This window comes from Malaclemys terrapin, chromosome 2, assembly GCF_027887155.1.
Source record: "Malaclemys terrapin pileata isolate rMalTer1 chromosome 2, rMalTer1.hap1, whole genome shotgun sequence".
NCBI lineage: Eukaryota > Metazoa > Chordata > Testudines > Emydidae > Malaclemys > Malaclemys terrapin.
Genome location: NC_071506.1, coordinates 219,873,826 through 219,899,207, shown reverse-complemented (window position 1 = coordinate 219,899,207; position 25,382 = coordinate 219,873,826). Strand labels below are relative to the sequence as shown.

Sequence of the window (25,382 nt, the reverse complement as noted above, 5' to 3'; positions counted from 1 at the left end):
TGCAGACACACTTTACTATTAAAATAGTGTGCAGTTGTCTCTATTCTTTATTGGACCTAAACAGAATAGAAACACAAATAAGGTGCTTTGAATGGTCGTGTCTTTTTTTTTCTTTTTTTTCGTGTTTTTTTTTTTTTTTGTTTTGTTTTGTTTTTTTAAGACTTGCTAGGTACTAAGTGTGCTGTGAAAAGTGATATTAACAAACACACAAATATCACTTTTCACAGCAGACATATTCAGCCCCGGCCAGCCCGCAGACAAATTAAGCCCTGGATGGGGAGGTGGGCACAGAGGCAGTAGGGGCCGGGGCACTGAGGGAGGTAGCAGGGGGGCAGAGGTGATGGGGGAGGGGTGAGCTTTGGGGTCAGAGCCTGTCACCATGCAGCCAGGGAATGGAGCCCGAAGCCCCACACACAGGGAACAGGGCCCAGGGACAGAACCAAAGCCGCCTGGCTGGAGCCTGCCACCTGAGGGCTGAAGCCCGACCCCACAAGCCCATGGTAAGGTGGGGTACTCACTGGCTGCCTGCTCCTCCAGCTTGTGTCTCTTCAGAGGGGTTCAGGGCGCAACTACTCATGGTGTCCCTTAGGGAGGGGCTGCTGCTTTGCCCTTCCCACATCCTCATCACCGCCAGGAGGCTGTGGCCACAAGAAAAGACCCTGGTGCATGCGGGAAACGCAGCTCTAAATATGCCTGCATAGTGTTGGTATCCCAAGTATAGCAACCAGAGAGTGATGCTAAATATAAACAAACGCATGTCTAGTGTAGTTTCTCTGTCCATGTTGAACGAACTGCATTAAGAACATTGTTATTTGATTTATTTTTAAAACCTATGGCATTAATAACCAAAGAACCTTTATAATTAAGTCCCTCATTGGATCGCGGGATGATCTTAAAATAATTGCTGCTGAGTTGTAGACAAGATACAGAGAAGTAATGGACCTTTATTAAAAGATGTAATTTGGAAAAGCCAGAGTAGACTTATTTGTTTAATAAAAATTTGTTGGAACGGTATAAACACTCAGGTATTATGTTATGCTTGCTACATTTTTGATAACCAGATGTTTTGCTGCAACTATAATCAGTCTTTTATTTATTTATTTATTTAATGGCTGGTACAATATAAAATTTAGAGGACAAAAATGATTAACACAACTGCTGTAGAAAGAGTCCAGTCACGTTAGCCTTTTACATTTTACAGGCATTGAATGTTAATGTAGTACTAATTGCATACTCAAAATGTATGTAAAATTTGTGGACACTGCAAAGTAAGATAATTAAAATCAGAATTGCAGTGGAGGCCTAATATTGCGGGATCTGCAATTTTCGCAATACCACAAATGAAGTAGGGCCTTATTTATAATTTTTATCCCTTAAGTATAATTTTGACTGTAAGTGTACTTTGACCTGGTAGTCTCTTTAAAATGAAATAATTACAGATTATAAACAGGATACAAATTTACTAAAGGTCTGCTGATAGTTGTTTAGCCCAAAAGTATACCGATCCCACATCCTGTGGTCATACTTGAGTTTCATTTTGTGAAAAAAGGGAAAATCCCCAAGAGGTAAGGGGACTTACCATATTTGTTTTATGAAACTTTCAAACTACTGAAAACTTTAAAATGAAAATAGTGTTTTGAATTTCATCCATAGAAATAAAACTATTATTACTCATGAGAAATGAAGCGGGAATCAAAGCAAGCATGTCTTCAAGATGTGCAAAATGGCCCACTCAGCAATCTAGAGATAATCACAGGAATAGGTGTAAAACTCAAACAAAAAAATATCAAATGGCCACATAGATTGTAAGTGTTGCATTTTCACCATGATAGGTCCATATAGTCTATTTGGCTAAGCGGTTTTACACTCCATCATGTAAAATAAATAGCAGCATTGTAATTTCTTAAAACCAAATGTTTCTTTGTTTGTATTAAACAAGGGTACACTTGTGATCTAATACATACTTTATCCAGGTATAAAAATAAGTAAAACTTAGTAAATATGCTGTGGTGATATTAAAAGATCACTTAATGTGCATCAGTTCAGAGTGTTTAAAGGTCTAACAAATATGTGGGGGGAGGAAAAAATCTATCTTTATGATAAATATTTGCGGGAGTCCTGGATTTTGATGATAAAAAAATGCCAACCTGTATCTCCATGTCCCTATTTAAATTTGAAACCAAATTAACTTTTAATGGGCCACTCTTGAATCCTCATACACTGCCTTTCTGTTGTTCCTTTTAACTAGGCCTAGAAATGTGATTTTTTTTTTTTTTTTGGTTTAATATTAAAATCAGTGGTTCTCAAACTTTTGTACTGGTGACCCCTTTCACATTGCAAGTCTCTGAGTGTGACACAGCCCCCCTTTATAAATTAAAAACACTTTTTTTATATATATTTAACACCATTATAAATGCTGGAGGCAAAGCAGGATTTGGAGCAGAGGCTGATAGCTCACGACCACCCATGTAATAACCTCTTGACCCCCTCATGGGTCCCGACCCCCAGATTGAGAACCCCTGATTTAAATAGTACTTTAATCTTTATTGTACCCCCTGAGTATTTTAGTGAAGTACATAATCTTTATGTAACATAATTTTTGTGTACAGTTTTCCATGGTACCCGCCACTGTAGTGTCTTTGTGAGCTTAATTCATACACTTTCTCTCCAATGTGCACGCATTCAATCATGAAATTCACCCTGTGCACGGTGCCAGAACAAGGCCCATGCAATTAAACCTTAAAGTGGTGCATGAAACTCATGATGTCCCCCTATGCAGGGATGAATTTAATCCCACGTGAGAACTGCATTCCAGAGCCATCTCCTCAAGAATGAGAAAATGGAAAAGCAAAATTACAGGAGTTAAAATACTTGCCAGACAGAAAAGAGGGAGACATGGCATGTAGCAGGCATTTGCCAAATGGCCTTTTTAGACCTGTTGCTACTTGACTCTGCTAAATTTAAATGGACATTTCCAGAAATTGTGGGAAAAAAAGTTCTCTAAAAGGGCAACGTAGAAAGCTTCATAGGGACCATGCAATCACAAATTAAGGCACTGTGGAAGGAGCTGGTTCTGTGTGGCCACAGATGATTTTTTTATATTTCCCATTCATACTGCCTGTTTGAATCCTTTAGGAGAAATTCAGTCTCTTTTGCTTTTCTGCTAACCAACTGTAGTATCCTTGCTTCAGAGTCTGGACATGCAGAGAAAACTTTAGTACTTCGGGCAGCATGTAGGGCAGGGGCTTCCCACAGCAAGGGTCAGGGTAGCCTTGTGAAAGTCCTGCCTACTCCACTCCTCCATAGCAACAACTGACTCCACTCTAGCAGAAAAGTGGCAGGGACTCCTACATAGCAGGATAAATAAATGTCATCAAGTTCTGACTGGCTGCATTTTTCTCCTGCTTTAGTCCAGGGTTACAGAGAGGCAGGTGGGCTGCAGGAAGGCAAAGGAACAATTAGTTAATTAAATCAGAGCTATAGGGAGTATGCAGCTCAAGGACAGATGAATAACTAGGACAAGAGCTGATGACCATTTATATGTACAACACAAACACACAGCCTAGCTAAATAGAGAAGTGCTTGGGGAGTTTATGAAGGGGCGCGGGGGAAGGAAAGGGACATGTGCTAGTTCTATGACCATTCTCTGCATGTATGTTGTATTCCTTTCCACTTTCTGTATTATTTTTTCCAACTGTTAGCTCTTCAGAGCAGTGTGTGTTTTAGAAACACCTAGCACGCTGAGTGCTGCTGTAACCTAAGGCTGTGATCTTATAACTTGTTCTTCATAGGTGGACCCATATTGAAGACATTCCTTGGGAGCCCACCTGCATGAACAAGTTGCAGGATTAGTGCCTAAATTGTTAATTTCTGTTGCTAGGCGATTCTGGCTATATTTTTCTCTCCTTCCAAGGATGTGGGTGGGGGGTTTTTGTCTCAGCTATTCAGGAAGCCGTGGATTCTAACATGGTAATAACAAATAGTCTTCATCTAGGGGTTCTCAAACTGGGGGTCACGAGGTTATTACCTGGAGGGTCACGAGCTGTCAGCCTCCACCCCAAACGCCACTTTGCCTCCAGCATTTATAATGGTGTTAAATTAAAAACACTTTTTTGTATATTTATTGCGGGGGTCGCACTCAGAGGCTTGCTATGTGAAAGGGGTCACCAGTACAAAAGTTTGAGAACCACTGTCTTAATCGTACATTTTCTGAATGACATACTCCGAAAGCCTAAAGCAGACAGGTTGTGGAATTACTATTTTGTTGCTACATATCTTAAAAGGAAATATTCAAATAGCTTTCTTGGACTCAATAGGTATTTAAAATTTAGTACAATCTTGATGCTAATTTTTGCTCATTTTTCTTGTTAATCTTGTAGCTAAAAAGTTGCCAAAGAGTGAACCACAGACTGCAGGAGCCAACTCTGCCAGAGGAAGAGGCGTAGACCTTACTGAACCCACACAACCACCCAAGGCTCAATGTTGTAGTAACTAAACCTTCAGTTGCTTTAAACTGTCTTGAATATTCTTCTGCTTCCTAACTGTTAATAACAATGGAATTGGAGTGTTTAATCTGGTCCAATGCAGCTTCCAAAACAGAAGAGACTAATGACATAGTCAAGTTTCTAATACAGAATTATTTTGTTTTTATCTTAATTTTTAACATGCATGTATCACTGGCTGTAATATTTCAGCAATAGAGGGGAAGTGGAAACTGAATAAACTTGCTTCAGTTGAAAGGTTTTAAAAATCACTTGCCATTAGGGATATAGAAGAATTACATTTATTGACCTAACCAGCTAGTCCTCAATATCCAGGTATTGGTTACTGTTGTAATTGATAGAATTGGGACTCTTCAAACGTTTCAATTTGTGCTTTTAAAAAAAAATCTTTCTAGAAACAGGGTCTACCGATACTTTAAGCTTATTTGCAGTATTCATGCAACCAGTTGTTTCTGCAAGTATCTACCATTTAAATATGCATTCCACATTTTCATAATTTAACTGCAAACAATACTTGCAGCATTTTAAGAATCCTATGCTTGCAGAAAAATGGATTTTAGTTGTTACACTGTATGTAAATTATAGTCAGCCCAGTGGTTTAAAGAAAATAGTGATTAAAAATCAAGTTTAACTCCATATTTATCTGTTTATAAAGGCACAAACCAATGAATTCAACTTTACAGGATTTTTCTTCACAAACCATAAGAGCTCTCCAAGTAAAACAAAGACAAACTAGGTGTCTGTGATTTTTTTTGTTTGTTTTTTGATCATTGCTGGCCATTACACAGCTGCTTATGTTTTTCCCCAAAGGAAAAAAATAGTCAGTGCACTAATAATTATGTACATTCAACTTGATTTTAAATTTGGATATTAATGTACTGTAAATAGGGTACTGCATTGTAGTCTACATTTGTTTAATACTTTCTGTAATATTTAAGAGTTGCTTAAAGGTATACAAAATGTACAGTTACTTAAAGCTAACTTTTCTCTTCCCCTAATCTAAAGGGGTTCTGAGTTCTTCCTTTATGGTTAGAACAGTAATAAATGATGCTCCTGTACCTGTAACATAAGTACTGCTGTCTGTCAGTAATGAACTCTGCAACCTTGTGTTCCAAAGTCCTTTTTATTTTGATCTGTCCAGTCTATTGCACTAATTCTTTGTTATTTTCATTATATGAAATTTACCGAGTGTGTCAGAAGACGATTTAATCTATTTCAATGTTGAACTGCTAGCAGAAATTTGTGCAGATTGTAAATTTGCAGTAATTTGGGCATAGCAAGGAAAATGACAGTTCACCAGTGTTTAGTTTTATATTGAGGTGCTCAGGTTTGAATAAAGTGGTTATAAAACAGGAAAGCATCGTGATTAGTGTCTGTTCTTACCATGAATTCAACAAGAAATCTTTATTGCATTTTAGCAGTTAGTGCTTTCATACAGTTACAGAAAAATGACTTTTGCCCCAAAATGGGTTGACCAGGTGAGGATGACACTTTAAGACTCATGTAACTTGACTTGCCTAAATCTAGGGTATATTGTACACACTTTGGTACTCTGTCCGGTAAGCACATTACACATTTTGAATATAATTGGGTATCTTATCACATCCATTTAGAAGTGCAACCAAAATAGTAATATTATCTCGAGAACCTGCTGCTAATGCAGTTTTTACCAGTTGTTTACTAATGTAATTTGCTGCACTGTCATAGAATGTTGCCGAATTAATTTCTCCTTTGCTGGCAATTTGTGAATGTGATCCACGATGATTAGACCGATATGCTTTTGTATCATCGTCAAACTGTTTCAATTCTTTAGAACCTTCTTGACTGCCAGAGGCTGACTGGATTATCTCTGTGTGTTGTGAACATGTTCCGTGATTATTAGACAGACAAGCTTTGGTATCCGCTTGTTTTACGTGATCGTCTAACTGCTGCACTTCTTCAGAACTCTCTTTGTTAGAGCCTGGCTGCATCCTGTTTTCATTTTGTGAATCTCTTCTGTTACATGAGCATGATTTTTTATTATTTTGTTTCAGACTGCCTTCATGTTGATTCTGGAGGAAAGCCTCTTTATTAAAATACCATAATTGGATTCTGTCTTCTAAGTCATTAATATCCATTGAACTACATAAATAGTCTTCATAGGGAACTACTGAATACTGATATTTGTGCATAGAAATCTCTTCTCGCTGGGCATACATTTCCAAATAAGAGGTGAACATTCTTAGAGTTAATATAACCACTTCATTTTTATCCAGAACTTCCCAAAGCCCATTAGAAGCTAAAATAAGGAATTGACATGAATCATCTGTAGGGACAGATATGGTATGTGGTACAGGAATAACAGATTTTTTCAACTTTGGATCTCCATGATGTCCAAGGCCACGAGTAGCTCTGATGAGCCCTTCAACTAGTCCTTTTGGTTCATTTGTGCTGATGTTTCCACCATTCTGAAGTATACGGTCTCTTTCCTTTGAATTAGAAGTGCTGTGTTCTTTGGTAAGGCAGTAGCTTTTTCCATTTTTGCATAAGACTGCGTGTATATTACCTAAAATAAAATAAGTACATTTTGCATTTCATAGTGTGACTGAATTTTTTTTACTAAACACTATTAGGTTATTCACAGTAATGAGCCATTTTGACAGGTGAAATCTTGTATTGTTCCTTTTACTTAGCTTTTGACACATTTGCATGCTGACATCCATCCTTATGCTGTTCTGCTTGTCACTGGTCTCTCAAATCTTTGCTGATTGAAGGAGTATCTGTACTTTCTAAAATGTCACTGTAGCATTGTATTTCAAAACTTTTGATGGGTTGTAATTGAAATTCAAAATATCAGACTAAGAATCTAATCCTGTGTAAATTCCAGCAGCTTAGATAATGAATTTCAAACATAGTTCAGTGCTTGCAGATAGTGTTGGCCTAAAGGCTTAAGCACCTTTCTTAAGTAGCTATTTAAAATGTATACATTTTTTAAATCTTGTATAGTTCCAGAAAGAAAGTGAATGTACAGGAAAGAAAATAAACAGTTTAGCATTTCTCCTGGTTCCAGTCAGAATGTGCTTTTTAGTTAGTCTTTCACAGTGTAGTCTGTAGTCTTTCACAAATATAGGGTCTAAATATTAGTACTTGTGTCTCTTGTAAAGAAGAGAAACATACATTATTTTTTTGCGACTTGGTTTTCATTTGTAATTTATACCATGATCAGATACTGCAGTGGTGGTTGTAATCTAAGCCATGGGTTAGCTATAACTGATTATGTATATTATGTATTGCCACTTACATTAAAATATTCTGCTTAGTTTTCCTGTCACCATGCTGTAGATAAAGTAGCTCCTCAATTACAATGAATTGCTTATTTAAAAAGTACGTGCTTTTGCAAGATCCAAAAGACTTATGCTGGTATGATCTTTGAAATAGAAAATGCTTAAGTCTCAATACAAGGTGCACATGGTAACAAAGCGCAAATTAGGACATGTCAGCTATAACGGGTTGTTCTCAGGAATAAGGTAGTCTTAAATTTTTTCTGAAGTTGCATGATGAGCTGTTGTAACCTCATATGAAAGGCCATTAAATTGACCAATTCCATGCTATATCAACTAATTTGACAACAGCATTAATCTATTCTGAGGATTAAAAGTCCTCTGCAGCCTGAGGTGGAGAACCTTTGTCTGAGCCAGCAGGGGAAAGAAAATGCTTGGGTCCTTCTAAGAATGGCGTTTCACCTCTTAGTGGGTTTTACGGAGAGGGACTCCATAGTGGATTTCCTGAATTGAAGAATGCAGTAGAAGACCACTGACTGTGGCACAGCCAGAGGGCGGTGGGTCTTCAGTTCTTTCCTCTGCCTGGAATGGCATACTGCATATGGCAGCAATGGTTCCTTCCCTCTTGTTTTGAGATAGAGTAGGAACAGGTTTCTGGGCCTCAGAAGGTATTTTCCCCTTGCTGCTAGATTGGCCCTGGCAGGTTGAGTTTTTTCACCTTTCCTGCTGCAGCCTAGGAAGACCCAGAAGTTAGGATAAGTGAGGCTGGGAGGTGTTTATCTAGTTACAGCTTGTTGGGTGCCTACTGCAGGTATTTGGTCCTGCTTACAAATATACACCAGAACTGGAAGCAGTATTAGGGACACGCATCCCCTAAAGAAGGGAATGGATAAATTGTTTGGAGCTCCTAATGTCATCCTCAACCCACCTATAAAGGGAGGAAAAGATTCCAGCAACAGTGCCTAGGATCAGGTTGAAAGTTTTTGAGTAGCTCTTTCCCAGATGTCCTGTGTCTCTGGCAGTGTCTGAGACAATTCTACTCTGAAAAGTGTAAAAAAGGCATCATCTTGTACAAGAGTGGTCCCTTTGTGGATTTGGAGACCTAGGTTCTTGCTTACGAGACATAACTTTTTTTTTACTGTTTACTTTTTTTTTCTTGTTAGCATTGCAGAGCCAGTAGTGAGATGGATTCTATTCTTTGTGTCAACAAATTTGTTTGCTAAATTCAAATCAGTTACACCTATGCAAGTCCAATGAAGGCAGGTGAGAGTCCCACTCTGATGAACCAAAGGAAATTTGCCAAACCAGGAATTGGGGCATGGAGTCTACAGATGTCTCCAAGAGCTGGGTGGGTGATTTAATGTGGGGAAAATGAAAACAGTTTAGATGGTCCCCTGCCATCTACAATATTCTCTCTCCCTACTCCACAGATCTACAGGCATTCCATTTCAGTTGCTCACCATATGCTTCAAAAACTCCAGTTCCCCTTTCATGTATCAAGAAACACTGCATACCCAATTCCTAAAACACTCCTATAAAGCCTTTGTGTGCTGACCTCAGCAATTACTGGGTGACTGCAAATGTATGCATGGACCAAATATATGTAAATAGTGAAAGTATGAGTTTGGTGTTAAGTTTTTGCATGTGCACACTAGAAGCACGTGATTTCGAGTTAGACTATTAGCATGATTTGTTAATTATGATTTCTAGGTGTGATATGTTAAATGAGGTTCCCTTTTGGATACTTCCTCCCCTACCCTCTACCCCAGTGGTTTGCATGGGTTGGTTTTATGCTAAAGGAACCTTTCCTGTAACCAGCAGAGTTCTTGGTGATTATATTAGACTGAACCATACTTATGGGGACACAAGTATAAGAAGCTTCCACATAGTATAATGCAGAGATGCTACATTATACTAAAATTGAGTGAGACTGAGTGAGTTTTAGAATGATTTTTGCTAATCTCACAGACCAGACTGACAATCTCTCTCTCTCTATCTTTATTGCAGAAAAGGGTTGCTTCTGAGAATTATTACATGGTGGTTTTATGACCCAACTGTCTTGTCTCTTAAGGCTAAACTGAAAACTACCACATTTTCTTGTCTGCTACTCTAAAATTGAACCTAGCACTTGTAAGATGATGCACCAGCTCTACCTTGGCATGGGGGAGAGGGGAAGGGCAGGGGGAATCAAACTTCATCTTAATGGTGTATGAATCTAATGCATTTAAAACAAATCGTTCATTGGGTAGTTAGACTTCATTTTTATTCAATATAATTGAATAAAATATCAAATGATGGATTGTGTTTGGGCCAATCTTTTCAAAAGGATTTTAAAAAAAACAAAAAGTATCTCAAAATGACTCCAAGCCCTACTTCATTACCTATGTTTGACCTGGACCATGTGATTAATAGAGCCTAAGGTAAAGCTTAGGTTGGGATTGGGGCATAGGGCAGAGCATTTTAGATATGAGGGGGCTGAGGAATCATCCCAAACTTGCTGCATTTGGACCATGTTACCGTCCCATTGAACTATACAGGCTTTCCCTTACTACATGAAGTGACAAATGGGTTCCAACATTTTCCGGGCTAACAGTAACCAATGACCCAAACAAATTGGTTTGAATGGAGTTTCCATTTCTCCCAGATTAAATGCAATTCATAGTCTCACAGCTGGCTTCCAAGTACTAGTGGGATAGGAGCACTTAAAATGCTCCTAATAATTGTACAAGCTTGTCTAACCGGCCATTGTCAGATATTTGTTTGGTGCAATGGAGAGTGATGTCTTTAGATGTTGTTAATCATAAGGCACTAGTACTACAAAGTCTCAAAATTTAATGATCAGAGATTATTTCCATGCCAAAAGACACTTTTTTGTTTCTGGGTCTTTCTACTCAGCTGTAGAATTTGGGAATGATCCTACTTTTGTTCTGTTTTGAGACCTGTGACACATCTGCAAAGCAGTTGAATACTTTGCTTCAAATCCCACAAGGACCTTGTGTACACTAATGAATTTTACCCCAAAAATTCCCCAGGGAGATTTAATGAACAGAGATAATTAGTGAAAGCTAACAGTACCTTGTCTAGAGTAGGGCTACCACTGTGCATCTGAACTGGACAGCGTGGTGAGAATTTATTGGTAATATTCCCTATTGTCATTGTCCTTAATTGTGGCTATTGCAGCTATAACCAGGTAAAAGCAGGAGTCTATTGAAAACAGAATCAGATCTGAGCAGAGTTTCCACCTAAAATACTCCCAAAGGGGAAAAGAATCTCCATAAATTACCCTTGAACATTATATTTCAAGAGTAGCACTAGCTCTCCTCCCCATGTAACAACAGAATAAAAGAGGAGATTACTCTGTTGCCTTTGACACAGTACTATAAACAGCAGAAGCAGTCAGATCCTTATCTACGCCCATGCACCTGAGCTGCTACTAATGCCAGTGTTTTGTTGCGGTTTGAGGGGGGTAAAATTCCCTAGTGTAGACATTGCATATATGTCTCTTCTTAAGTTTGACCCACGTTTGGCTTAAGTTTTTACCAAAGTTAAAATGAATGAGACTTGGAGAAAGGGAAGACTTCTGATTTTTGTGCCATATCCCACACTAAACCTTCAGTTTTCCTTCCTTAACTGTTTCTTCCACCTTTTTATGCTGGTCACTTTTCCTGCATCCCTCAAAGTCTTGTAATTATACCAGTGACTCTAAATGTTCGCTTAATTTACAGCTGTAAGTCAAACATACTATCAGATATATGGATGAACTGTCTTATAGAATAAGCTTGATACTTATTGTCTGACATTAGCATCCATTGCACAGGGTTTCATCTTGTACCCTCCAGAATGTCAACTAAAACCTCTTACCACTAAACTTGGCTTAAATTTTTTTTCCCCATTGTAATTGGGGGAGGAGGGAGAGCACCAAAAAAATGCCCAACTCCCCCAGCCCCAAAAAACAACCATTCCGTAAGTCAATAACTTACATACCAATGTTAGCAATATGCAGTATCCCAGTACTGCTTTCGGATGGATTTGCTGAATTAGTAGTAGTGTTTTCAAGCAGCATTGTCTTCTCTTGTTCCTTGATGCTCTTTTCCTTTTCATTACTGATCCTTTCCACTAAACAGGTAACAGCTGTACAGCTACTCCAGCGAACTTTGGAAACCTCATTCCTTCCAAGTCGTAGAAGTCTGTCCATTCTCCAAAAGGACTTTGCATATGCTTTGTGAATCCATTCATAAGTGTTTGGCTTGGTTTTCTTATCACTGTCTGTTTTACCAGAGAAAACCTTCTCCTGATCCTTGTAATTTTCCTTGATTACTGTGACAAAAGAATCTAGGATCTGTTCCTCATTTCCACTCACTTTGTAAGAGGAATCAGTCTGAGACAGTTGGTCAAGAAATAAAAGTGGAAACTCTGCTGAAACTGTCTCAGCAGCAAATACACCGTGATATCCATCGAATAAGCCCAAAAAACATGTATCTGACCTATTTCCATAATTATCTAGCACAATGAATGTATCTTCCATATCTGCTCGCCATGTTGAATTTTTGTCTTGACAAATTGCTAATGCTTTTATTAGAGAATTGCTTACTTTCTTGAGGTATCCAGAACTGTCAACAATATTATCAACGCTAAAATAGGAGGTGCCCTTTGATTTATTCTTAAGTAGCTCTAACGAACAATCAATCTTCTGTTTGTCTCTTTCAGTGTATTTAGAAAACTTGATCAGTCTTGAAATTAATTGCTGTCTCTGAAGTAAAAGTTTGTTGGTGTCCGTTTCAATCCATGGACGATGATAACCCAGTAGAGCTAGGGCTTTGTGCTCTTTTTTATGATAAAAAAGTTGATGTGGGTATATTGTTTGTTGACATATTGAACAAAGAACTGGAATATCCCCAGAATCTACTTTCCTGGGCACAAAACCGACCTTCTCACCCTGATTTTCCTCATGTCTGTAGAGTTCAAAGTCAGCTGTTTTTGAGGTACTTTGTAAATTTGGTTCCCATGTCATTCTGCAAAAGGAGTTGAATGTTATTAAAATCCTCTTTTAATATCCAATACAACTACAATAATCTAGCCTTCATGCATGCCCTCTTTTAATCTCAAAATTATTAGCATTACTTTATATTCATGTTTATGTCCAAGAAGCTGGAAGATTTAAGCTGAATGCACATGGTGTATATAAAATTACTAACTAAGGTTGCAAAGCCAAGCACTCAAAAGTTAGGAAATGCCAGAATTCAGGGCACAGACTGAACAGCGCTCACACTGCGTAAGCAGCTTATTCAGTGTTTTGTTTTATCCTTGTCCAATGTGTATGATCCCACTCCTTATTTACAGCACACTATTAAAACACTTCTCTGAATACAGAATTATTAATTTCTTCATGGGCTTTTGTATGGGTCTCATCACTATTGTAGCTGAATGCTTCACAAACTATTTTCACAACACCCTGGTAATAGGGCACTATCCCCATTCTACAGATGTGGAAGGGAAGCACAGAGAAATCAAAGTAATTTTGGATGCCTAATTTGAGACTTCTAGCGTCAAAGAAATATATGTAAATAGCACTTTTTCCTTTGCGTGATTGCTCATATGTATTCTACAATAGATGTGCATGCTCACCACGTGCACCAGTGTCGGAAGTTCTTCCCCTAGCAGTACCCGTAGGGGAGCACCCCAGCAACCCCTGGAGTAGCGCCTCTATGGCATGGTATAAGGGGTGCTGCACGCTCCCCCCACCCTCAGTTTCTTCTTGCTGCCAGTGAAGGTGTTTCGGAACTGCTCTGCTCCAGCTTTGCTGTAGCTTGTCCCCAGATCTTTTGTTCGTTCAGTGTATGTGACCTGCAGTTAGTAGTTTAGTTTATGCACCCATGCCGGGGTATGCCCCATGCCCAGGTTTAAGTTGTGCGACACTTGTAGGTGACTGATGCCAGTGAATGATCTGCACACTGACTGTTTACGCTGTTTGGGTGAAACTCATCTCAGCGATCGCTGCAAGATTTGTAAGTCGTTCAAGCCTCAGACCAAGAGAGAGAGAGACATTAGGCTCCAGGCCATCCTGATGGAGTCAGTGTTGACCCTGACTTCGGCGCACTGCTCTGAGTTGATACCAGGTACCGCAGTATCGATGTGCAGTGACCCCCTAGTGCCATCTACCAGTCGGCACCGCTCCCTGTCTGCGGAACATGCCAAGAAAGCTAAGAAGCTGCGGCACCGGAGCAAGACTGGGGGAGAGGCTACACCAGGGATCGGCAACCTTTCAGAAGTGGTGTGCCGAGTCTTCATTTATTCACTCTAATTTAAGGTTTTGCATGCCAGTAATACATTTTAACATTTTAGAAGGTCTCTTTCTAGAAGTCTATAATATATAACTAAACTATTGTTGTATGTAAAGTAAATAAGGTTTTTAAAATGTTTAAGAAACTTAATTTAAAATTAAATTAAAATGCAGAGCCCCCCGGACCGGTGGCCAGGACCCGGGCAGTGTGAGTGCCACTGAAAATCAGCTCACGTGCCGCCTTTGGCACATGTGCCATAAGTTGTCTACACCTGGGCTAGATCCATGTTGGGCAGTCCTTGGTCCCCATCGGCCTCTAGGCCTCCGACTCAGGTCGAGTGGAGTAGCCCAGCCCATGCAGAGCAGGCTTCCCCGGATGTCTGGATGCCCTCCACGCCAGAGGCCTTGCACGCGGCCCAGGACGTTATCTCCATGCCGGTACCAGGAGCACCGCCAATGTTGGGCCCATGGTCCAGGGGCAACCCGCCACTGGGATCTCCGCAGTCGCCCCTCCCTTGGTACCGGTCACTGTCAAGGGAATGTTCCTGACACCATTCGCTGCTCAGCGACCATCCCGTGCGTAGTTCATGCAGGTTGCCGTCGACCCCCACCAGGTTGTCTGGCTGGGTTCCAACGGACAGAGACTCCAGGCACCGTTCTGCCTCGAGGAGCGGACACCCATGGGACTGAGGCAGACAATGCCAAAGGTCCTCATTTCAGAGGAGCTATTGTAGCCAGTTGCGATGGAACATTGACGCCGTTCCCGTTCGTTGTCTCGCTCCAAGACCTTGCCACAGCACCACTCCCGGGCATCGATCGTCGGTGCCTAACCATCGCAGATCCGCCCTCTGGAGCTGATTGTGGAGGAGCCGCTACCGGCGGTACCGTTCCTCCATGTTGAGATCACGGTCTTGTGGTTAGCACCGCTCCCGGCAACGCCGCTCCTTCCCGTCCAGGGACAGCGGCAGGTCTTATGTCAGCCTAGCCTCCCTTCATAGTCGTCCATTGATGGGTCAGGCCAGCCAGTACCGAACAGCCTACTCTGCCGGTGCCACAGCAGGTGCAGTGGTACCAGGCCCTGTGACTGGCACAGTGGTTCCAGTGGGCACTGTGGCCCCCGACGCAGCCCCTGGTGGGGGCTCGCTCGATGGCTGGAGCCTTGGAACGGCCATCGGCCTCCCTCTCCCAGCCTCTGAGAAAGGAGTTGGTGGGACGTGCATCTTCGGTGCCATACCCGGAGAGAGAACAGGTGCGGATCTTCTGGTGCCAGTGGACATGCAAAGTACTGTACCTGCCTCCTCCCCGTCCCCGGATGAGGTGATTGGGGCCCCTCCTCCCTCCATCCCGCAGGAGGACTCTAAAGCCCACCAGGAACTATTGAAAAGGGTGGCGTCAAACCTCAACCTTCAGGCAGAGAAGGTGGAGGAGCCCTCGGACTCCCTGTTTAACGTCCTGTCCACCTCGGTACCTGACAGGGGTGGCAAAAATTTCAAATGCCTTGTGGCAAACCCCGGCCTCATTGCCCCCCAACTCTAAGAGAGCAGAACACAAGTATTTTGTGCCCGCCAAGGGGCATGAATATTTGTACAACCATCCTGCCCCTAACTCCCTGGTGGTTGAGTCAGTCAACCACAGGGAGCGGCAGGGCCAACTAGCCCCCACTCCGAAAAATAAAGATTCAAGGAGGCTGAATTCCTTTGGCAGAAAAATTTATTCATCCTCGAGCTTCCAGTTACGGGTGGCGAACCATCAGGCTCTTCTGGGCCAGTATGAGTTCAGTCTGTGGGACTCTCTGCCCAAGTTCAAGGACTCCCTCCAGGAACATGACAGGAAGGAGTTCAAAGCTCTGGTGGAGGAGGGTACAGCGGCTGCTAGGGAAACCCTGCAGGCAGCGTCGGATGCAGCGGATATGGCAACACGGTCCATGGTCTCCGTGGTGCCCATGAGAAGGGCATCGTGGCTCTTGCTGTCTGGGCTGTCTAGTGAGGCACAGACTTCCTTGCAAGACCTCCCATTTGATGGCAAAGCTCTGTTTGCAGAACTGACGGACATAAAACTGCATGGTCTGAAAGACTCCTGCACGATGCTTAAGACTCTTGGCCTCTATGTTCCAGCTCCGGCTAGACCTAAGTTTAAGCCGCAGCAGGCTCCTGCCTAGGCCACCCACTCTACATATGAGCCCCCTTATAAGAAGTCGTGGGACTATAAGAAACACCTGCAGAGGCATTCTTGGCCTGCCCCCCAGCCTGGGTCCTTCAAGGGCAAAGAGGCAGGGAAACGGCAGTTTTGACTGTACGCCCGGGATCAACCTACCAGTTCACATCAGGGATCCACCCTCAATAAAGCTTCCCTTCTCCAACTGGTTGTGTGCTTTTCTGTCTGAGTGGTCGCGGCTGACCTCGGACCAATGGGTCCTCAGCACCATCTCCTGGGGCTACACCCTCCAGTTTACCTCTACTCCGCCCAACCACCCTCCACCCCTATTCCTCCTGGGAGACGCCTCTCACGAGGCCCTGCTCAAGCAGGAGGTGGGGCAGCTCCTGGGCCTAGGAGCAGTGGAAGTGGTGCCAACGGAGTTCAAACGCAAGGGGTACTACTCCCTCTGTTTCCTTACCCGAAGGCCAAAGGGGGGCTCAGCCCATCCTGGACCTGCGAGGCCTGAACCAGTACATGGTGAAGCTCAAGTTCCGCATGGTCTCTATCATTCCCTCCCTGGATCCCGGGGACTGGTACGCTACCCTCAATCTGCAGGACGCGTACTTCCACATCCATATGTTCGAGGGGCACAGACACTTCCTCCATTACACAGTTGGACAGGAACACTACCAATTTACGGTCCTCCCATTTGGCCTGTCCACTGCCTGCAGGGTATTTACAAAGTGTATGTCTGTGGAAGTGGCCTACTTCAGGCACCATGGGGTCCAGATTTTCCCCTATCTGGATGCCTGGCTGGTCAAGGACAGCTCCTGTTCGCAGGTACAGGATCAAGTGGCGCTCCTCTGTCCATGTGCGCCACTCTGGGCCTGTTGGTAAATGACACCAAGTCCACATTAGTCCTAGTTCAACGCACAGAGTTTATCGGGGCAGTCCTGGACGCCACATCGGCCAGAACCTCCCTCCCACCGGACAAGTTTGAGACCCTAAAAGGGCTCATCAACGCAGTCATGAGGTTTCCAGTGACAACAGCCAGAGCGTGTCTCCAGCTCTTGGGTCACATGTTGGCGTGCACATATGTGGTTTGTCATGCCAGACTCAGGATGAAGCCCCTCTGGTTAGCCTCGTGTTCTCCCAGGCCAGAGACAAGATGGACAAGGTCCTCACTGTGCCTGAACCGGTGATCGCCTCCCTTCGATGGTGGTCCCCCCGCCAGGGAACATGCTCTGCGGGGTCCCGTTCAGAGGCAGGCCACCATCGATGGAACTGGTGTCTGACACGTCGGACCTGGGGTGGGGAGCCCATATGGGAGATGTTCAGCACAGGACCTGGCCCTCCACATAAACGTCAAGGAGCTCAGGGTGGTCCGGCTGGTGTGCGTGGCCTTCCGCTCACACCTGGAGGGCTGTGTGGTCAGGGTTTTCACGAACAACACGGCCTCGATGTTTTACAGCAGTAGGCAAGGCGGTGCCCCATCATCTGCCCTCTGCCTGGAACCCCCCAGCTGTGAGACTTCTGTATAGCTCATGACATTTGCCTACAGGCCTACCACCTACTGGGTGCCCAGAATTCACGGGCGGATCACTTGAGCAGGGACTTTTCCTCTCAGCACGAGTGATCTCTTCACCCATAGATGGTGCACAGACTTTTCCAAGAGTGGGGAACTCCCCAGGTGGACCTGTTTGCAACTCGAAGGAACTGTCGCTGTCCCCGGTTCTGATCCAGGGGGGCTGGGATGGGGTGCTATCCCTGATGCCTTCCTCCTATCCTGGTCAGGCCAGTTGCTCTATGCCTACCCCGGTTCCCACTCATTGGCAAGGTCCTGGAAAAGATAAAGACAGACAATCCTCCTGATTGCCCCGGCATGGCCAAGGCAGCATTGGTACGGGACCTTCACGAGCCTGGCGGTTGCCCCACCATGGCCGTTACCATCCCACCTGGACCTGATCTCCCAGGACCAGGGCCACTTCCTCCACCCCAACCTAGCAGCACTCCACCTCACGGCAGCTGAGTGGGGCATCTCCCCCATGGCTGCACCAATCCAGCTCATTTTGGACTACCTCCTTCACCTTAGAGCCCAGGGCTTGGTGCCCTCATCTGTCAAGGTGCATTTGGCAGCCATATCAGCCTTCTACCTGCCGGTGAAAGGGCACATGGTATTCTCCCATGCCATGACTGGCCAATTCCTTAAGGGATTGGATCTCTCTTCCCGTACGTTAGGCCACCGATCCCGCAGTGGGACCTGAACTTGGTGCTGGCCCAGCTGACGGGTCCCCCATTTGAGCTGCTAGCTACGTGCTCCTGGTCGCAACTCTCATGGAAGGTAGCCTTCCTGGTAGCGATCACGTTGGCTAGGCGGGTTTTAGAACTCAGGGCCCTGACCTCCGAGCCCCCATATACGGTGTTCCAAAAGGATAAGGTCCAGCTCTGCCCACACCCTTCGTTCCTCCCGAAGGTGGTCTCCGCCTACCATATGGGTCAGGACATTTTCCTGCTGGTCCTCTGCCTCATGCCCCATGCATCCAGTGAGGAGCGCCGCCTCCACTCACTGGATGTGAGACGGGCTCTGGCTTTTTACCTGAAGTGGACTAAGCCATTCAGGAAGTCTTTGCAGCTGTTCATTGCCTTGGTCGAATGCATGAGTGGTCAGCCGATCTCCACTCAGCGGCTCTCCAACTGGATCACCTCGTGCATCCGTACCTGTTATGACCTGGCGGGAATCCCCTAGCCATCAATTGTGAGGGCACACTCACTAGGGCGCAAGCTTTGTTGGATGACTTTTTAGCCCATGTCCCCATTCAGGACATTGGCAGGGCTGCCACATGGTCTTCAGTTCACAGGTTCACCTCTCATTATGCGATCGTCTCCCAGACCAGGGACGACGACGGGTTTGGTAGGGCTGTGCTCCATCCCGAGAATTTGGGAACTCCTACCCGCCTCCAACAGATATAGCTTGGAATCACCTATTGTGGAATACACATGAGCAATCACTCGAAGAAGAAAAGACAGTTACCTTTTCCGTAACTGGTGTTCTTCGAGATGTGTTGCTCATGTCTATTCCACATCCCACCCCCCTTCTCCTCTGTCGGAGTTGTCTGACAAGAAGGAACTGAAGGTGGGGGGCGCATGCAGCACCCCTTATACCATGCCACAGAGACCCCACTCCAGGGGTTGCTAGGGGCACTCCCCTATGAGTACTGCTAGGGGAAAAACGTCCGGCACCAGTGCATGTGGCGAGCACACACACCTATTGTGAAATAGGCATGAGCAAGACATCTCAAAGAACACCAGTTACAGAAAAAGTAACTGTCTTTTATATGTTCAACATGCATCTCCCATTGACAATAATTTTAGCTGTAAAAACTCAACCCTAAGGTCTCAAGTGGAAAAACAGTATGTGTTTATGTAATTAAGACTACCATAATGCATATGCATAGGGGACTGAATTAACATTGCACAGGCCACCTTAATTCTGGCCTTTTCCTAATTTTTGAGTGTTTGACTTCGCAACCTTATGTTTTTTAATGTAGTTTTTTGTGTGTAATTTCCTAGCTTTTAAAAAAAGCAAACTGAAAAAACAACACTGCCATGCTGTGGCTTCATATTGACCCCTTCATGGCTCATAAGCAGGGTTGCAACCTTTAGATCCACAGCACAGACCTCTGTCACTTGAGCTAAGGGAACAACTGATACTAATAGGAGGTTGTCACCCTCTGTGTGAAGCAGCACTAGAAGGGGATGAGATGCGTGCTTTTCCAGTGGATTTCACAGATATTTGCTGACAACAGAGGAATGGTGGGACTCCGAGATCTTGGGTTCCATTTCAGTTTCTGCAGGGCAGTATTAACTAGTGGGCATAGACCCTTCTGTGCCTGTGCCTCCCAAACCTAATCCCTTTTGCTGGTCCTTTCTCTCCCTGTCTCTCAATTCCTCGTCCGAGTCTCTACTCCCCACGCTTCTTGTCCCACTCTCCAATCCCCCAGACTCCCCATCCAAGTCCCAATCTTTCCCCAGCCCTGTCTCCCAGTTTCCTACCTAAGCAACTTGTTCTAATCCCCACCTGGCTTTTTGTCCAATCTCAGTCTTCCCCAACACTGGCTCCATGTCTCCTTGCCTAGCCATTCCCAATTTCCCCATATCCCTGGCTCCTCAAATGATCTCAGTCTCCTCCCACTCCTAGCTCCCAGTCAGTCTTCTTGCCTAGCCAGTCCCAGTATCATCCCCCCCACCCCCCCGACCCAGGGCTGGCTCCAGGCACCAGCGAATGAAGCAGGTGCTTGGGGCGGCCAATGGAAAGGATGTAGCATGCTCACTGCAGATGGAATTGTCAGGGAATTTAGCTATCAACCACTAATAAAGTCTCTATGGAGCATGTGTGAACTGAGATTTTTCCAGGGGCTTATAACTTGACATATTTTGGAGGATTTGCCTAGGGATGGCATAAGGCACACATCTGACACCAGCATGAATGCCTCGCCAAATTCCTAATCCCTGCTTTAGAACATGGGGGCACAGGAGTGTCTCAGTTATAAGAATTTGTTTAACATGGGCAAAACAATGTGTTTTTCCTAGTCTTTTATTCTTGGAAACAAACAAAAATTAAAAATAAATAAATTAATTAAATCAGTCTGAAGCATGGAAAAAATCCACTCAAAGAGTTAAAGCTGTAAGTGAAAAGAGGGTTTTATAATGGGAAGTGTCAGACAACCTTATCGATAGGTGGCACTACCAGCTCTGCTTATAATATGTAATGGCTGAGAAATCATGCAGATGGTATTATGAAGCACTTAAACTCTCTCCTGTGCTTATATTACTGTAATGTGATATGATATGTATAAAAATCACAAGTCCTTGTATAGCATTGCCTCAGTCTATTTATCTATAGAAACTAGTGTGTGTACATAGGTCCTCAGATACTACAATGATAGGTATAGTGTAAGAACCTAGAAGTGTTGAGTGTGGCACAGCTAACTACAACATACAGCATTCTATCTAGCAAATACACATACACGCTGTGTTTGTATGTATGAGTACAAATTGGTGTTTGTTAGAGTTAAGACTGCAAAATAGTTTTCACTATAACTTCTAGTCACAGACATAATTTCCCAATATACGCTTGTAATACAGTGGGGAGAGACCCACCAGCAAGGCAATGTCTTTGTCAACAATTTCTTACTCCCAAATGTAGGTCTGCCCTGCTGTAGGAACTCTTCCCCAAAGTGCCTTTTTGGGGGCTGGCCCTTTAAATGTGGTAGAGCCAAGCAGCTGCGGGCCTAAGGTGTCTACTTGGCGATTAGCACTGCTGCCTGTAGTTCCCTGTTGCCAAGCTGGTAATTATCCTACTTGGTTTCTGAAAGACAGGGATATTTTCTGATGGCAGTGGGTTGGTCAAACAAAATTCCTTCCATTGATTTTTTTTTTTTAGTCAAAGGAGAGTTAAAAAATATTTTTGCTATTGTAAAAAGCCTGTGATATGTTTAAGATGCCTGATTGAACCTAATGCCTCTGATTAGTTTGCGGTAGGAAAAATCATTTTAAAAGTTATACGTGGACTCCCCCATTTTGTGGTCAGTAGCATCTGCTACAATACTAGCAAACCCTTATTAAAACCATTGTAACACCACAGTGTGTGTTCTCCCTGCCCAGACGTAGCTATTGCTCTCAGGCTGCAGGGGCTATTTGTATGAGGGAGCTGGTGTCTTTCTGAAATATGTACAGCAAGATTCTCTTAAAATGCTGTACTGCCTTAACAATGCAGATGAAATAATTGCACATGTAACTCCTGTTTGCTGGAAGTGGTACTCTGTCCCCCTCTGGTGGTGGCTAGGCCCCTTGGAGATTCATAAGCCTGCTACAGCTTTGGCCAGTGGTTCTCCACCCACGGCCCAATCAGCACACAGCTCAGTCCATGTGACATCCTCAGGGCCATACAGGTAGTATATATATTGTGTGGATGCGGTGCACATAGCGGCATATGTGGCTCACAATGGTTAATTGGCTGAGAATCACTGGGCTCGGCTAATAGAGAGGTGTCTTTTAGCTCATGCACTAGCAACTCATGCATTTAGCTCCAGAGTTCCCAGGTTTGATCCCCGCTGCTGACACCCATGTGAGGATCAGCATTACACACACATGAAAAAGGTTGCAGATTTTGTGATTGTGGTGCTATCTGCATGGTTTTGTTGCATTCTGCATATTTTAAATTTTGAACTGAAGGATCAAAAAATTGGTGGCATCAAAAAGGCCTGATATAAGTGGGGGCATCTCCAGACTAAATAGCGGGTAGAGTTTTTACAGTCTTGGTTCTGCACAAACGTTGTCAGGTTTAACTAAAATCAGTTTTTAAATTAATGTATTTAAATCAGTGCTTTCCCACTGGTGGACACTCTTAGGGTTTGTCTACACAGGAAAATTGTACTAGTTACACTGGCATAATTAAACAAGGATAGTTACACTGGTATAAATCCTCGTGTGGACACTCTTATACCAAAATAAGTGTCCACATGGCACTGGTAGGTGTTAAACTGTCTTTATGATGTATGAAGATTGACTCATTTTTTTCCCAGCTTATTTTTTCCACATCAGAGGTATAAGGTCTTGACTTCCCTATTTCTGCTGGAGGGCAGAAGAACTGCAGGGAAATAGTGACATCACAATATACTGAAACTGAGTTACCGCTTTCTGAGGGTACATCTACACTACAGCGGGGAGTCGATTTAAGATACGCAAATTCAGCTACGTGAATAGCGTAGCTGAATTCGACATATTGCAGCCGACTTACCCCGTTGTGAGGACGGCGGCAAAATCGACTTCTGCCGCTTTTTGTCGGCGGCGCTTACTACCACCTCTGCTGGTGGAGTTAGAGCGCCGATTCGGGGATCGATTGTCGCGTCCCGACGGGACGCGATAAATCGATCCCCGAGAGGTCGATTTCTACCCGCCGATTCAGGCGGGTAGTATAGACCAGACCTGAGTCCTAAATTGAGTGGAAGAGGAATGAGAAGACTCAAGGTTCCAGCCTACTGCGATATCCCTGTGCAACTTCAGTGCTCCAGCAAGATAAGAGAAGCCAAGACCTGGTCCTGCTGATGTGTTTAAACATAAAAATAAAGCAGAGAAAAACCACACCTTAAAATGGTGAGAAAAAAATGTCAGGTCACTTTATTAAAGAGCAGTAAAAGGGCACCAACAAGATAATATTTGCTAAGCAGTTTGCATCTCAGAGCCCATGCATTAAATCTTGGTTAAAATGTTATTACTATAAAATGTAGGCTACTTGGCTTTTGTAGGACTACTCATATGAGCAAAGCTACTTACACATGTAAGTGTTGCAGGCTATCAGGCCAAACGATTGTGGGGCACAGGTTAATATTGCATAATGCATCACAGTCTCAGTAAATATTTTAGTTCTGGGCACTGGTTTACTGCTATTGCACTCTGAGTTGGTCAATATGGGTAAAGCATATAGTTAGTCTGTATCTGCTACTGCTACAGTTTGGCTATAATGTAGTCTAGTGAGGTGACATTTGAATTACATGGGTTTTAATTTGTGCACCTCCACTAATTATACTGAGCATTAAAAATCTGATGTGTAATGAAAAGTAAAATGTACAAATGTTACCTTCGTATAACCATTAAGAATGCAGTATCCAAATGAAAGAGCCATGTAAACATCTTTCCTTACCCACGTCATTCCTCTCCCTTCTCCAGGATGTGCTCCTTCCTCACTTACCTATCATGGCCATCGCCTCAACTGTAAACTCTTTGGGGCACGGGACCTTCTTCCTTGAGCTTTCTCTGATACCCCTCCTGTACATGTGGGCACTACAAGGTAATCACTACTACAAATAATAATAAGATGGATGCAGGAAAGGTGGTTGGCTGACTTACCTTTGCAGTCTAGCACATATAGGAGGAGGAGGAGAAGGAAAAGATGATGTGTCTCTGAGGTCATAATCTCCCTGAAAATGTCATCACAATATCAGCCAACAACATATTTTTCATCCTCCCAAGGCCACAGTGTGGGAAATTCTCCCTGAACAAGGATCATTCTAACCCCCACTCCCCTTGTTTTTCATCTCTTTCCCTTCCCTCCTGTCTCCCTCTTTCCTCCCTTCTTTCTCAATCATCTCTTCCTTCTCTGTCCCACATTTCTTCCCTGAGCTTGCTCGTCCCTATCCGTCCCTCCTTGCCAATGGTGTGGAAATGCTGCTCATGCTATCTCTATGCTGTCAGGTCTTCTCTTCTCCTTCTGACTTGTGCTCTGTTCCCTCGGCATGTAATACATGGACAGGTTGGAGGTGGCTCAAAAGGGAATTGCTTGCACTAGAGAATGTTGATGTTCCCACTACTATTACAACCTTCTAGCAGGCATTTCATACACCTGGCAGCCACACAAATGCTTCCAATGGGAACTAGTATTCGCAGCATCACAGGTACAGCTCTTCCTCTGACCATCGATAAGCTCTGTATCTCCCTGCTCCACCGTAGTGCCAGTGTAGACCACAAGGGCTGGGATAGTATCTGCAATGGTGCAATTGGTCCCTTAGTGCAATTCCACAATGCTCCGGCCCTACTCCTCAGTGACAGCTCTGACTGCCCAGAGCATGGCTCTGTCACTTGTCAAGATATCCCCTTACCAGTTGCATGCAGGCCCAAGAGCACTCAAGGCAATATTTATCTGGTCTCAGCGCTACCCAGCCCCTTACCCCAAAACCCCAACTCTAAAAGCAGCATTGAAGACCCACAAGTTTACTGTAAAATAAAATGTATATAAGCTGTATTGAATACTTCTAAAACCTATATAAAAACTCCACCTGAAAGACAAAATTCCCTTGTTAGCCAGCACAGCAACCACATCATAAACCTTCTACCAGGGCACTTACGTCATTGGGGGGTGGACTCAGAGGCCATGCACAGCCTCAGAGCATCTAAAAAAGGGACCATAGCAAAAGGGACATTAGTTAGGGGCTGGACAGGAACACTACACTGTGTCTTCCCCAAGTGAATCAACATATCTCACCATTATGCTCTAGCACCCTCTGGTCAGCACCCACCCGTGATATATCCCAGAGCAATGATACAGCCTCACTGGGCCCCCACTACAGGACATATGGGAAGGGGGTCAGGGGAACTTGGCTGGCCACATGGACGGGAGGGCCCAGAAGAACTTGGGCCCAGACCACT

The 25,382-nt window shown here is 43.8% G+C and overlaps 2 protein-coding genes across 3 annotated transcripts in view; one reads left to right on the top strand and one right to left on the bottom strand.

The window, feature by feature from the left end:
* RAB5A (RAB5A, member RAS oncogene family) overlaps positions 1-5,859 on the top strand; it is a 25,804-nt gene extending 19,945 nt beyond the window's left edge. The window contains exon 6 of the mRNA XM_054019997.1: positions 4,380-5,859. Within this exon, the coding sequence (XP_053875972.1) occupies positions 4,380-4,495 (116 nt within the window). The 3' untranslated portion in view covers positions 4,496-5,859. The remainder of the gene's footprint in view (positions 1-4,379) is intronic.
* Positions 5,495-25,382, bottom strand: PP2D1 (protein phosphatase 2C like domain containing 1). Of its 2 annotated transcripts, none has more exons than XM_054019995.1 (4): positions 25,219-25,382; positions 24,087-24,157; positions 11,747-12,774; positions 5,495-7,047 (listed from the first exon to the last, which is right to left on the bottom strand). In XM_054019995.1, exons 1-4 carry the CDS (start codon positions 25,219-25,221, stop codon positions 6,071-6,073), a joined length of 2,079 nt encoding a protein of 692 aa, XP_053875970.1. In that variant the 5' UTR covers positions 25,222-25,382; the 3' UTR covers positions 5,495-6,070. The 2 variants fall into 2 exon arrangements, with proteins under 2 accessions (XP_053875970.1, XP_053875971.1); XM_054019996.1 differs by having other exon boundaries at positions 25,253-25,381.